Source organism: Suillus plorans (genome assembly GCF_016647745.1).
Source record: "Suillus plorans strain S12 chromosome Unknown HD556scaffold_9, whole genome shotgun sequence".
NCBI classification, from domain to species: domain Eukaryota; kingdom Fungi; phylum Basidiomycota; class Agaricomycetes; order Boletales; family Suillaceae; genus Suillus; species Suillus plorans.
In genome coordinates, this window is record NW_024537393.1 from 137,168 (window position 1) to 149,796 (window position 12,629).

Below are 12,629 nucleotides of genomic sequence, written 5' to 3' on the forward strand. Positions count from 1 at the left end.
TTGCTCCTTTTACGCACGCCATCAAATTCGCCCTCCCAGCAGCTCGTTTACCCATCCCAAAATGTATATGGAACGCTGCACATATCCATGCACTTGTCATCGTCACCGCCAACGTTGGACCCGGGACCCACCAACGGGTAGACATCGAAATTTTAGATTCAACACCCCATCGCAACGTCTATCTCTCAAAACGCGACATCAAAGGCGAGACAAGACTTGCTGTCACAGCGCATGGCCAAGGAGAGGTTGGAGTCTGTTTCAAAAATTATCTATCCCCTGGTACGTTCGTTGGGGGTAGGTGTCTTATTGGCCATTACTTATGGCGTTGTAGACATCAAACTAGACATGGCGCGGAATATGTCGCGCACCGTCGATCTGGATATTGATATTGGGGCTGACGCTGTTGACTACAAGTGTGTACCCTGTTCATTCGCCATGATAACTTACTGACTCCCTCCTTGTCATCAAGTGCAATTGCAAACCAAGAATCACTCTCTGGACTTGAGACAGAAATGCGAAAACTGGAAGGCGTTGTAAAAGAGATAGTTGACGAGCTCGAATATCTTAAGAAGCGCGAAGAACGTTTTGCAGACACCAATCGTCAGTCTCCTTGGATTCCTGCACATTACTTTTTACAAATCTTTGTTCCTTGCAGTTGTGACGAATCGCCGCGTGCAGAATTTTGCCTGGTTCACCATTCTTGCCCTCGCGGCGCTTGGCGTTTGGCAAATTCTTCACCTCCGGTCGTTTTTCAAGCGCAAGTACCTCATTGACTGATGAGTGTGTAAAGCGTGCAATGTGGATGACAGTACTGCTTATAACTTGGGAGATGTGCGGTAGGACGCTCTTGTCCTCTACATCAGATTCAATATACACCATTTCATTATACAGGAAATGTTGTCACCCATTTTTTTCTGCTTCAATGCCTAAGTCATCATTACAGTTGGGTATCTTCCTGGTGGTCTTTTATTACTCCTCGAGGTAAAATAACTATTTGGGACAAGGCCATGAGCATCACACAGCCTCGCGAAACTGATTTTACGAGTAAACAGCTACTGACTTGCCACTACGTGAGAAAACTGATTGCCTTTGGCTGCTATGACTCAAGGTTAGCTCGATACGCATGCCCCATTGCACGTTAAGCGCGTGCTCGAAAATGTATCAAGAATTTGTCCGTCGGTACTATGCGGACCGGTCATGTTCAGCTGACCACCCTCAAAATTCAAAATTTAGTATTCCATGCAGCTGAAGGGAGATTCCATCTCTCACTTTGTCGTCTCCATTAAGGAAGACAAGCATGTCCCTAACAACTTCAGCTTCCAGCTTCATTTCAAAGATCGAGGTTCGTCCCACAATGTGTAGCAGGCTTCCCAGTGTACTCACTGTCAAATGTAGGTCTTCCGCGTGCCTCCACGCTGGCTCTTTGTGCGTATTGAGACAGCCGATGGGTTCGTTGGCTGGGGAGAATCCACTCTGGAAGGACACACCGAAGCAATTGAGGGCGCTTTTACTGACCTTGCACAGCGTTTCCTTGGTTGGGATGCAGATGGTATCGAAGACATCTGGCAGACTGCGTACCGCGCTCGGTTTTATCGTGGTGGACCTGTTTTAATGGTGGGCGTCTCTGCCTGCTTCCTTGTTTACCATTCGTCTAAACGTATATCTCGACCAGTCAGCCCTGTCTGGCCTTGATATTGCGCTCTGGGATATCAAGGGCAAGAAGCTCGGAGTTCCCGTGTGGCAGCTTCTAGGTGGTAAAGTCAGGGATCGTGTTCGTGTGTATGGATGGATTGGTGGCGACCATCCGAATGCTGTCCGTGAAGCAGCACGTGAGCGCAAAGAGCAAGGATTCACTGCTGTAAAGATGAATGCCACTGGTAGGCTCTGTAGCCTTGCGATACAACGAGCCTGAATCGTACACAGAGGCTCTCGCGTGGCTTGACTCCCCCGAGCTCTTAAAAGGAACGGTGGAACGCGTGCGTGAAGTTCGCGCTTTAGGGATGGATGTCGGAGTAGACTTTCATGGACGGGTGCACAAGGGTATGGCTCGCCAGCTCGCCAAGCTTCTTGAGGGCGAGGGTGTCTTGTTCATCGAGGGTGAGAAGCATCCCATCCCCACGTGCGGTCTGTTCGCACAAGTACTAATTTGATTCAGAACCCCTTCTGCCTACTCAACCTTCGGAATTTGCGGACCTTGGGCGTCTCGTCTCCACCCCTATCGCTGCTGGGGAGCGGCTCTACTCGCGACATGAATTTCGCCCTTACTTCGAAGGACATGCGCTAGATGTCGCACAACCAGACGTGAGTACTCACCTCTCAGCTGAGCTCCAAAGTCCATTCTCGTGTCGTGTTTTTGCCTATCTCCTTATGTTTCAACCAGCTGACAATACGAATAAGGTATCCCATTGCGGTGGAATATCGGAGTTGGCACGTATCGCATCTATGGCAGAAACGTACGATGTCGCACTTGCCCCGCACTGTCCGCTAGGACCGATTGCTTTGGCCGCATGTATTGCTGTAGGCGTATCGAAGCTCAATTGTGGGTCTTTGGCGTGTGGTCTACCCCTTATAGAACAAGCACTCATTATGGTTCCGGGCGTCTAGATTTTATTCAAGAAATGAGCTGGCAGGTGGGTTTCTCGCTCCAATATCCCTCGACACGTAGCACTTAGAAGACTGGCTGGATGTAGATGCATTACAACAGTGATGATGCAGACCTCTTCACGTATCTCGCAGATCCGAGTGTGTTTGCTGTGAAGGATGGGTATATCACAACTCCCAGCGGTGAGTACTAGTCTTGCCCGGGCCCTGTTTGGTCCATTCTATTTCTGGAGAGATCTGCGCGAAGGGTTACCCATACCGCACGCGTTGTGTCTCCAACAATCCAATCTTAATGCTCTCCGCTAAACGCCTGACATGACATTTGCATAGGACCTGGTTTGGGCATCGTTATCAACGAGGAGCTTGTGCGTACCCGTGCCAAGGAACATAGTCGAGCTGGTGTTGAGGCGTGGCGTAACCCGATATGGAGGGGAGAGGATGGAAGCATTAGGGAGTGGTAAAATTTCATTCCACTACTTAGCCGCGAGAAAACATCAGGAAATCCCAACTTGTACAGTTTATTCAGCAGGTATAGATAACAATCTTCGACTATGCAGTGTTGGGAAAATACATTCAAATGTCACATATATACATGTTCGCCTGTACCTTATTGCGCACTAAGCCAGAACTTCCCGCAGTACATCCACGATCTTCTCCACTTCCTCAACGGTGTTATAGTGGACAAGTGAAATGCGGACGACTCCGTCATTCATGTCCAACTTTGGGCGTAGATTATCAATAAGATAATACGCACCGAAGTAGCCGCATTGAATTGAAATCTGCGCAACACCCATAATAGAATACAATCACTGAGTGAGATCATTTGAAAGACTTACCCCTCCCTTTTTGTTGAATGCTTCCACGATATTCTTACTCTTGATCGCGTTCTGTCCGACGACAACAAAGGAGACATTGGAAGTCCTTGAGAAATTGATCTCGCTTTCCCCGATGATGCGAACGCCCCTGTCAACTTGTTTTGCGTCTGTCAGAAAGCGGAGCAAGGGCGTCAAAAGTTCCTGCTCGTGTTTTGCGATCGCGTTGAAAGATGCTGTAAGATCATCTTCTGGAGTCAACGACTTCAGATATGGCACGATTGCCGATGCACCATACACGAGCTCTTGGCCTGGACCGTCCGGTTGAAACTTACGGGGCTTGTCATCCACCTCTAGAAAATCGTGGGCAATGGACGTGAAAGATGTCTGCAGAGCTGCTGGCCGCACATAAGCAACGGCATTGTGAGCCCCGAACACCTACAAATAGTGTCAGTGTCAGACATCAAATCGAAGTCGCGGATACTGAAACCTTGTATACAGAAATTACGCAGTAATCGACATCCCACTTTTGTACGTCCATTCTTTTATGCGATGCGTATGCAACGCAGTCCAAAGCCACCTCGATCTTCATTGCTCCTTGTTCTTTTGCACGCTGACGAAGAGCTTTCACTGTCTCTTCCACAGGAATCACAGATCCTAAAATATTGGAGCACGCGGTGATCGCGGCCAGCCTGGTGCGCGATGAAACCAGCGGCAAAAGTTCTTCGACCCTATATGTGACCGAATAAGGATTTTCTGCAGATACTGGTATGGGATGCCAGTATTTGACCACGACATTGCGCCGCGCAGCCAGACGCTTCCAAGGACCGTTGTTGGCTAAGATGAACAGTGAGTTTTCACAACAAAAGACACAGGAAGACCTCGGCAGACACCTTCATGTTCATAGGTGATGATGAATTCATCTCCAGGTTGAATATCATTTTCAAGTGCTCTAGCGATATTTTCAAGTAACATTGTCGCACTCGATCCAAACCCAACCTCATTGAGAGATGTGGCATTGAACAACTCTACAGCAGCGATAGAGCCCTCAGAAACACGCTGAGAGTTCACGGCCGCATAGCCACCTTCCAGCTGAGCGTTGGTGTTGGACAGATAATCCACGATCCGATCGATCACTGCCTGAGTAGTCCGTGACCCCCCTGCGTTATCGGCATAAATGTGGCCTGATCTCAGGGACGGAAAGCAAGCACGAGCTTTGTTGATGTCAAGAACAGCCATCTGTTGTCGTCAAGGGTATAGTCTGAGTATGATAACTGGTACAAGCCCTTTATAGCACAGTAGTCCAGCATCGTCTTTGCACGGAGAGACCAAAAGTCCCGCGGAAACTTCCGATAAGGGTTTCCTTGGAGAGTGGGTTTTATGGTCCGGATGTCCTGAAGACTACTGGATCTGGGATCTGAAGCTTCGCATCCCCTCCCGATAGGTCATAGTTGCCGTTTGCAGCTGATCAGCGATCGAACACATGCATCGGAACTTGTACTCCCACTAGGTATATGGGCTCAGCAGTATCATTCCTCAACAGAACGAGATGGTTGGCGCGGTTGGGGCAGCGGTAGCCCCTTGACAAGAACTTCCGCAGTTCGAAACCGCTGCCATCCCCGCCGTCTAGCGTCCTTCTTACCCTAGCTAACAGACCTTGCAGCAGGTGCTAATCCGTGGTTGCCTCGTGACACTCTGCTCGACGCGTCTGCTTTTGGCTTGGGCTTTGCTTCCAAGCAATTCGCTATTCAGTTCATTATGCATTCAGTACATAATCATGGATACCGATGTAGTGGGGAGGCCTGGCGCAGGTCCTTGAGAGCGCCAGCCTCGGCATATGTGGCAGGAGTTCTGGTTCGTAGTCGGTGGTGTAGTAGGATCTGGCGCAGGTCCTTGGGAGTGTCAGGAGTCCTGGCTCGTAGTCGGTAGTCCCGCGCAATGTGCTAGTCAGTCTTGGATAGATAGAGCCATAGCCTCCCGCTATAGAGGTTTGGCCTTGGTTCCCCTTGCAGTCCTCGCCCATTCTATCGATCCAATACAAAAGGCGTCGCAGCTTGATCATGATGGGGGCATATGATGAGTGAGTGCGGTTTCGAGTCCACATAACTCGGGATGCAGTCCGATATGCGCTATGGATGTTCAGGCTCCAGGCCTGATTCAATAGTAATTAGGTCAGTGCATAATACATTGTTCGAATGAGAAGGAGAGGGAAGGATTTTGGAGTTGAATGCGAGTTGAAATAGTCATTGTGGGCGGAGGCACAACTTAGATGCTTCCAAGGTATTGCTATGTATTTATATTGAAATTGGGAAGTTCGCCAAGTTACTAGCGAATCTGTAGATGAGTCATGAGCAATGTGGGATGATCCCAGTGAGCACGTCACGTACTAATAATTTCAAGCGTAGCCATACGTAGTAGAGCAACGATTTCACTATGAGGCTCACATGCATGCAATACTTTTGATTAGCGAGATCATCCACACACACCAATCCTGCAATAAATATATATAGCACGCGTATAAACAATGCATCATTAGAAGTCTGAATCGTGCAAGTGCTATAGTTCACATTCATAGTAGATATCATTAGCGTCTGCCGCTGTCGCCCAGGATACAAGTACTCACAGCAGATCAATACATCATAGCTCGCTAGCTATTCTCATTTTCTTTTCTATACCCTCCTCGTACCTCCTCAACAACAGCCGATCCACCCAACCGCCTTGGGGAAACGCTCTATCCCAACGATTATGCAAATGCACAGTAAATATCTTCCCTAGTGCTTTGTCCAGCGCTCCGCCCTCCTCAAGCCCCTCCCCAGGTCGGCCCGTCCACTTCCCATCTCGACGATCAGGGTCAAAAGGATCTGGTACACTGTTGTCGAGACGACAAGCAAGAGGATCAGAAAGGCAGAACGGTAGAATTTTGAAGGGGGGTATGGATTCGCTGAGGAGGCGCCGCCAAAGCCGAAGATATAAAATTGCGCCCCAATCGGTGCTTGGAGAACGTGGAGGAGTACTGTGTGCCATGAGATGGAAAGCTTCACAGAGATAAGGCGAGTGCTTGCGGAAGTGCATGAGAGCACCATTGAATGCTTGATAAATTTTGTCTATAGAATCTTGTGAGTACGTGGGCCAAAGCGGGTTGATTGTCCATTTACCGTAGCAATCCCATTGCGTTACGAACTCATGCTCAAGCAATGGAGAGAGGTCGCGGGTCAGAAGCATGTCCATGTCTATCCAAGCACCACCATATGTCCAAATGACAAGTAACCGGACAAGGTCGCCGTCCACCCATGCCTTCTTGTCCTCAAGATTAAGGAGGTGGTGGTTCTCCATTGCCGTTCCCTTAGCTAATTCGGGTATATCCACAACTTGAAGTGCGAATGAGTCAGGGAACAGCTCGAGATACTTTTGCACAATTGGATTGAGTGATAGGTCGCCGTTTGACCAGAGTATTAGACGAGAGCGGGGAAGGTCTTGCGTAGCGAAGAATGACTTTAGCATGTACTCTTGTCTCTCATCGAGAGGCGCGAGATCGACGCGCCAATATGTGTGGAACTGTGCTCGTTCCTCGGGTGGGATATACCGTTGCTCCTCGGTCCACTCCCCTTCTGCAAACCTTACTGTTCCTGCAAACTCATAGCAGTCCATACCCATCCGCATCGTTACTCCTGCCTGAACCTCAAAGCGTTTCTTGCCGTACACAGCCTCGCTGATATTATACAGCGGGCTGACGCGCTCGGGCTCAAAGCATCCTCCAAGCGGGGACAGCGGGAGTATTTCGCGTTGTATCCATTCTCGTTGATACAATACGAGGTCGATGTGGCCGCGTGGGTCGTAGAGGTAGTATACCGTGTAACATATGATAAAAACCAATGGAAGTGCAAATTTCAATAACGTGAATACTCTCCGTGGTCGCAAACACGAAAAGTAAGAAATTGGTGATTTGCGCCGTGGAGAAGAGATACGGCGTGCTTGGTCGTGCACGGGAACCATTTCATATCCTGCTCTACCATTAGATGTCATGAGTCGGATAGATGGGGCCGTGGCATGGTACCAGTGTGAACGATACCGCATGCGTTGATGAACGCTTAGTTTGGCGCGCACTGCTTATGTTTACATTCGCTAATTTCGCTTGTACTACTAATCCACTACGTGATTTCGCTAGCCAAGCTCCTCAAAATGTCTACTGTATTTCTCTCTTCGCGAATATTGACTCTTGAGGCAATACGCCATCCATGTCGCACTCTCTCTACGACATCGCGGTGGTCTGCAGACCCATGGCCCCTTCCGCATACCCCACAACACCTCTCCAACACTCAAACACCTTCTGATATCCCACCGCCTACTCCCCTTCCACGCGCAGGGGAGTCCAAGGAGACGTTGCGTGCAAGACTCGTCTATCAGAGCAGGAAGCGCGGAACTTTGGAGAGCGACCTTCTGCTGAGTACGTTCGCAAGGGATCATCTGAGGCAAATGGATGAGACGGAATTGAAGGAGTATGACAAGGTGCTTTCGCTTCTTTGATTGGTGGCGTCCAGAACTTAGGTTTCATTGTAGCTACTTGACGAACCGGACTGGGACATATACTATTGGGCGACTGAAGGTCGCACACCTCCTGAGCGGTGGGTAAAGTCACCCGTGCTGGAGAAGCTCAGGATACATGCGAGGAATGAGGGAAAGGTTGTGCGCAAGATGCCTCCGTTGTAGACGTATCAGTGAATCTACAACCGTGTTCTATCATTTCCCCACTTTGCATAGAGTGTCTAAACTGAACACGGAAAAATCACTGTCAGAGTATGGGCATCAAAATAGGCCCATTCGCCGAGGGAGTGCTACACCATAGCGCTAACTTTCTGCCATTGTTCGGACCCTCGGTGGATTCAAATGGCTCTCATGCGATGCGAATGGAGAACTCTAAATTTTGAGCACTGCTGAGCAAATAGGACGTGGTCCCTTGACTTTTATGCAGGTAGCTCAAAAATGTACAATCAGGGCTAGACCAAGCAGTGCCCGCACAGGAGCAGGCGTTCATGCATGCATGGCTCCATAAAGCGATTGGATACAGGTTAGTGTGGTGTTTTTACAATCATAGCTGGCTGTTTGATGACATAGACTCATAGAGAACCCCACAGCACGAAATCTTCTCTTGCCGACCAGATTAAGCACACGTGTTGTGAATGCGAGCGGCACACATAGGTATATCACATTGCTTATACCCGGGTTGAGTTGAGTAGGGCTAACACTTATGTCTGCCTGGATCCAGTCATGTCCAACTTCATCGGAAAAGATGTCATTCACCAACTTGCAGTGTAGACATTGCACAGGTGCTGGCAGGATTCTGTGGCACTACGTAAGAATGTTACCCCTGGCCCCTTGATGGTTTTCACCATATGCAGGGATATATTTGAGTGCCTTCTTTCCTCTTGGGATATGAAATCTGAACGACTGACAGAGAAAGAGACGCTCTCCTGAGAATGACGGAAATGAATGAGGTCAAGGTTGAAGCTTTCTCGGCAGCAGTTGTGAACGACGCCACGATGTGCGCGGTAATTAATCTATCAGGTTACTGGCAGTGACTCTTTAAACTTTGATGATCTTCAATGTGCGTTTCAAGCTCGTCTCATTATCGAGAAGATAAACTTTCTTTATCACCTCTCAGGAATCCCATCCGCTCTTTGACCAAGAAACTGATACGGCCTGTGAGAGTCCGCACTGATTTGTTCTCGCAGTCTTATCGAGGGCACAGTCATACTAAGCATTTACCTCTAGCTTATCTACCCCAGTTAGGGTATTTTGTGATACCCTTGCGCCTTTGGAAAGACACACCCAGAAACGTATGTCTGCACGCTTGCGTGTGACTACGGACAATTGTTGAAGCTAAAATGTTGCTTTCTAGTTGCTGGCATGAAAGTAGCTTTAAACGGTGATAAACCTGGACCCACCCTCAACCCACCCTAGCATTATGATCGGTCGACCATCAGATATGTCAATTTTCTTCTCTACGGTCGTTTACCATTAACGAGGCATCAAGCTGGCTGGACATGACTTGGCTCACTCGTATGTTGCGCTTTCGAGTCGATGCCACATTGAGCGTATGAGATATTCCTCCACTTTATTCAGGGCTTCCCATTGCTTAAGCGGCAGCGAAATTGACCCAACAACGATTATACTGACCGAATTAGCAAGTTTCTAGGAATCGAATCAACTCCGATACGAACGCAGAAACATTCCCTCTCTGGCGATTTAACAACTCCGGAAACTTTTGTGCAGGTAGCTTAAAAATGTACAACAATGGCCGACCAAGCAGTACTTGCGCAGGAACAGGCGTTCATGTCTCCATAAAGTGATTGGATACAGGTTAGTGTGGTGTTTTGACGACTATGGTCGGTTTTTTGATGATGTGGAGAATTTCACAGCACAAGATCAGTTAATTACGCACATGTGTTGTGAATGCCAGCGGCACATAGGCACACCACATTGCTTATACCCAGGCTGACATGTTGACGCTTATATCTGTCTGGATCCAGACATGTCTTTCATCATGGGAAAAGACGGCGTTCACCAATTTGTAGGTACTAAACATCGCACGCTCGCCGACGGAATCCCGTGACCCCTTGATGGTTTTCACATTATGTGGGGATGTATTTGCAAGATGCTTTCCTCTTGGAATATCAATGTCTTCTCATTATCTAGAAGATAGGCTACTCTTCGATTGACAAACTGATACGGCATGTAAGTTCGTACTAATGTATTCTCGCCCTCTTGTTGGAGCATATTCATGCTAAGCATTTACATCTAGCCGGTCACCCTCTTGTGTTTTGTGATACACTTGCACATTTGCAAGGGTTTGATGGAAAGATATAGCCAGGAACGTATGTCTGCACCCCAGCCTCACGTCTGCGTGTGATTACGGTCAATTTTGAGCTAAAATATTGATGTTGCTTTCTAGTCGCTGGCACAAAAATGGGTTTAAACATGGACCCAAGGAAATATTATGATCGGTCGATTTTCTTTACGACCGTTTACCATCGACTCAGAGTCCTAGAGGCATCAAGCTGGCTAGACACGACTTCGCTCACTCACATGTTGCGTTTTCAAGTCAACATCATATTGAGTATGAGATATTCCTCTTGTTAAAGGCTTCCCATTACTCAAACGGCAGTGAAATCAAAACATGACTCACTCACTCTTACGATCTGACAACTCTCTGGAATTTTTCGAGCCCTTGGGATAGCAAGTTGATAATGTCAACAAAGGTTGTGTTCCCGCTGTCGTCTTACAAAGTCGTGCTGGCGACAAAACACCTTCACCGAGAATATACTCAAGCGAGCCCCCATCCAAGTTTATGATTTTGTTGGGACGATGGCCATGGAGTTCTGAAAGAATCGCTCAAGACTGATGTTACGAACAAACATATGGTATATCAACGAAAAGCTGATGCAAACTATTTGCAGATATGTTAGTGCAGTGTCAAGTAATATAACTTGCTGTCGATAAATCCTCCCTCTCCGCAAGTTTCTCCTGGTACCTGTTGAGAAGTAACCTCTCCACCCAGCCCCCTTTTGGAAATGTCTTGTCCCATTGATTATGGAGATGCACAGCAAACACATTCCCAAGCGCATCATCTAGGTCTCCACCTTCCTGCAGCCCGTCCTTCGTAGCACGCCACCACCGTGCCTCACTGCCATCATCCCCGTCAAATGGATCAGGTAACCTGTTATCCAACCTGCAGGATCGGGCATCTGAAAAACAAAATGGAAGGATTTTGAAAGGCGGAATGTGGGCACCCAGGAGACGGCGCCAGAGCTTGAGGTAAAGGAGTGCGCCCCAGTCTGTAGAATCGGCACGAGGAGCTGCTGAAGTCGCCATGACATTGAATGCCTCACAAAGATATGGAGAGTGTTTGTGGAAATGCATCAGGGCGCCGTTTAGAGGCTGATAAATCTTGTCTGCGAGACAAACTTGAGTCTGATGCTCATGGACTTTCGTGACAAGGGCTTACCGTAGCAATCCCACTGCGTGACGAACTCGTGCTCGAGTAGAGGAGAAAGGTCTCGAGTCAATAGTGAATCCATGTCAATCCATACACCCCCATAATTCCATATGACTAACAATCTGACAAGATCGCCATCCGTCCATGCTTTCTTGTCATTTGTCTTCAGCAATGGACTCCCGTCCAACGCAGTTCCACTCGCCAGATCTGGGATATCCACCACCCGCATCTCGAACGAATTCGGGTGCATGTGGGCATATGATGCAAGTATAGGGTTCGTCGACAAGTCCCCATTCGACCACATTACGAGTCTCGAGGCTGCATGATCCTGAGTCGCAAAAAAGGATTTGAGCATCCACTCCTGCCGCTCTGAAAAAGGCGCGAGGTCTACGCGCCAGTACGTATGGTACTGCGTCCTTTCATCAGGAGGTAAGCGAGGCCCGTCCACTATGGCACTAGTCGATCGCGGAATTGTCGCAGCAAACTCATAACAGTCCATCCCAAGTCTCATGCCCATCCCAGCATGCACCTCTACTTCCTTCGGTCCTTTCAAGTACCTAGAAGCGTTATATTCTGCACTAATTCTTCCCTCATCAAAACATCCAGCCAGCTGTCCTACGGGCTCGATTTCGCTGTTTATCCACTTGCGCGAGTAGAAGGTGATTTCGATGTGCGGCTCATAGAAGTAAAATGTGTATAATATAACTGCCACGGCAAGCACAAGAGTGATTTTCAAGAGCTTGGTGAAATCGAATGAGCGGACCGCTGTAGGGATACGGAGTGGTTGAGAGCGCGAACGGGAGCGAGAACGGGAACGGGAACGTGGTGGACCTGGTTCTGGCACGGTATGCATAGGCAGGCGTTCGTAACCTGTTCGTGACATGGCGAAGGTACAGTGTATACTCGCAAGTGAACCTGTTAATCTACATGGCGCGACGTTAGAAAGAATGCTACAAATTGCCGTGGACGAGTTACCGGTAAATTTCTCTAGCACGTCTTGATCATGTGATGCACTATTCGTGGTTGTGATATCAATTGTCGTCACGGGTACAGTTCGTGCGTTGAATGTAGAACGGAACGACTTTTTCTACAGGTCTGGGTAGTAGGAGAGACTAGTGTAAAACATGCAACTTGATCAAAATTCCGATGCCGTTACCACGTAGCCTAAAATAGGAGCTGTTTGTGTCCAGACGCTCGACCTCAGGCTCACAATTCAAATTGTC

General features: G+C 48.4%; 6 protein-coding genes across 6 annotated transcripts; 3 read left to right on the forward strand and 3 right to left on the reverse strand.

The window, feature by feature from the left end:
* Nucleotides 1-14: 14 nt before the first annotated feature.
* Nucleotides 15-777, forward strand: HD556DRAFT_1211705 (emp24/gp25L/p24 family/GOLD-domain-containing protein; the record flags this gene model as incomplete). Its single annotated transcript, XM_041296578.1, has 4 exons — nucleotides 15-279; nucleotides 332-413; nucleotides 470-600; nucleotides 656-777. Coding segments are annotated over 4 exons (600 nt in total), but the record flags the coding sequence as incomplete, so codon positions are not given.
* A 258-nt stretch (nucleotides 778-1,035) lies between these two features.
* On the forward strand, nucleotides 1,036-3,356 carry HD556DRAFT_1021186 (enolase C-terminal domain-like protein). Its single transcript, XM_041295907.1, has 9 exons — nucleotides 1,036-1,342; nucleotides 1,396-1,614; nucleotides 1,673-1,877; nucleotides 1,924-2,097; nucleotides 2,156-2,301; nucleotides 2,398-2,539; nucleotides 2,605-2,630; nucleotides 2,691-2,784; nucleotides 2,932-3,356. Exons 1-9 carry the CDS (start codon nucleotides 1,298-1,300, stop codon nucleotides 3,060-3,062), a joined length of 1,182 nt encoding a protein of 393 aa, XP_041164210.1. The 5' UTR covers nucleotides 1,036-1,297; the 3' UTR covers nucleotides 3,063-3,356.
* Nucleotides 2,813-4,767, reverse strand: HD556DRAFT_1505528 (pyridoxal phosphate-dependent transferase). Its single transcript, XM_041309028.1, has 4 exons — nucleotides 4,307-4,767; nucleotides 3,904-4,250; nucleotides 3,438-3,851; nucleotides 2,813-3,380 (listed from the first exon to the last, which is right to left on the reverse strand). Exons 1-4 carry the CDS (start codon nucleotides 4,650-4,652, stop codon nucleotides 3,219-3,221), a joined length of 1,269 nt encoding a protein of 422 aa, XP_041164211.1. The 5' UTR covers nucleotides 4,653-4,767; the 3' UTR covers nucleotides 2,813-3,218.
* Nucleotides 4,768-5,817: 1,050 nt separating this feature from the next.
* On the reverse strand, nucleotides 5,818-7,516 carry HD556DRAFT_1341800 (uncharacterized protein). The gene is made up of 2 exons (XM_041302125.1): nucleotides 6,569-7,516; nucleotides 5,818-6,517 (listed from the first exon to the last, which is right to left on the reverse strand). Exons 1-2 carry the CDS (start codon nucleotides 7,485-7,487, stop codon nucleotides 6,051-6,053), a joined length of 1,386 nt encoding a protein of 461 aa, XP_041164212.1. The 5' UTR covers nucleotides 7,488-7,516; the 3' UTR covers nucleotides 5,818-6,050.
* HD556DRAFT_1341803 (mitochondrial protein) lies at nucleotides 7,517-8,191 on the forward strand. The gene is made up of 2 exons (XM_041302126.1): nucleotides 7,517-7,919; nucleotides 7,971-8,191. Exons 1-2 carry the CDS (start codon nucleotides 7,593-7,595, stop codon nucleotides 8,118-8,120), a joined length of 477 nt encoding a protein of 158 aa, XP_041164213.1. The 5' UTR covers nucleotides 7,517-7,592; the 3' UTR covers nucleotides 8,121-8,191.
* Nucleotides 8,192-10,439: 2,248 nt separating this feature from the next.
* On the reverse strand, nucleotides 10,440-12,562 carry HD556DRAFT_1341805 (glycosyltransferase family 32 protein). The gene is made up of 4 exons (XM_041302127.1): nucleotides 12,382-12,562; nucleotides 11,416-12,329; nucleotides 10,636-11,362; nucleotides 10,440-10,527 (listed from the first exon to the last, which is right to left on the reverse strand). Exons 2-3 carry the CDS (start codon nucleotides 12,287-12,289, stop codon nucleotides 10,884-10,886), a joined length of 1,353 nt encoding a protein of 450 aa, XP_041164214.1. The 5' UTR covers nucleotides 12,290-12,329; nucleotides 12,382-12,562; the 3' UTR covers nucleotides 10,440-10,527; nucleotides 10,636-10,883.
* Between the last annotated feature and the right edge of the window lie 67 nt (nucleotides 12,563-12,629).

What these genes read in the sequence shown, in the direction of transcription:
- HD556DRAFT_1341800 (XM_041302125.1), bottom strand. Translation starts at nt 7,487, where the DNA reads ATGCGGTATCGTTCACACTGGTACCATGCCACGGCCCCATCTATCCGA. An exon ending in AACGCAATGGGATTGCTACG is followed by an intron (nt 6,518 to 6,568) that starts GTAAATGGACAA and finishes AAGATTCTATAG; the next exon opens with ACAAAATTTATCAAGCATTC.
- HD556DRAFT_1341803 (XM_041302126.1), top strand. Translation starts at nt 7,593, where the DNA reads ATGTCTACTGTATTTCTCTCTTCGCGAATATTGACTCTTGAGGCAATA. An exon ending in AATTGAAGGAGTATGACAAG is followed by an intron (nt 7,920 to 7,970) that starts GTGCTTTCGCTT and finishes GTTTCATTGTAG; the next exon opens with CTACTTGACGAACCGGACTG.
- HD556DRAFT_1341805 (XM_041302127.1), bottom strand. Translation starts at nt 12,289, where the DNA reads ATGTCACGAACAGGTTACGAACGCCTGCCTATGCATACCGTGCCAGAA. An exon ending in CACGCAGTGGGATTGCTACG is followed by an intron (nt 11,363 to 11,415) that starts GTAAGCCCTTGT and finishes TTTGTCTCGCAG; the next exon opens with ACAAGATTTATCAGCCTCTA.
- HD556DRAFT_1505528 (XM_041309028.1), bottom strand. Translation starts at nt 4,652, where the DNA reads ATGGCTGTTCTTGACATCAACAAAGCTCGTGCTTGCTTTCCGTCCCTG. An exon ending in CATCACCTATGAACATGAAG is followed by an intron (nt 4,251 to 4,306) that starts GTGTCTGCCGAG and finishes TGTTCATCTTAG; the next exon opens with CCAACAACGGTCCTTGGAAG. An exon ending in GCGTAATTTCTGTATACAAG is followed by an intron (nt 3,852 to 3,903) that starts GTTTCAGTATCC and finishes CACTATTTGTAG; the next exon opens with GTGTTCGGGGCTCACAATGC.
- HD556DRAFT_1021186 (XM_041295907.1), top strand. Translation starts at nt 1,298, where the DNA reads ATGTCCCTAACAACTTCAGCTTCCAGCTTCATTTCAAAGATCGAG. An exon ending in GCTTCATTTCAAAGATCGAG is followed by an intron (nt 1,343 to 1,395) that starts GTTCGTCCCACA and finishes TGTCAAATGTAG; the next exon opens with GTCTTCCGCGTGCCTCCACG. An exon ending in GTGGTGGACCTGTTTTAATG is followed by an intron (nt 1,615 to 1,672) that starts GTGGGCGTCTCT and finishes TATCTCGACCAG; the next exon opens with TCAGCCCTGTCTGGCCTTGA.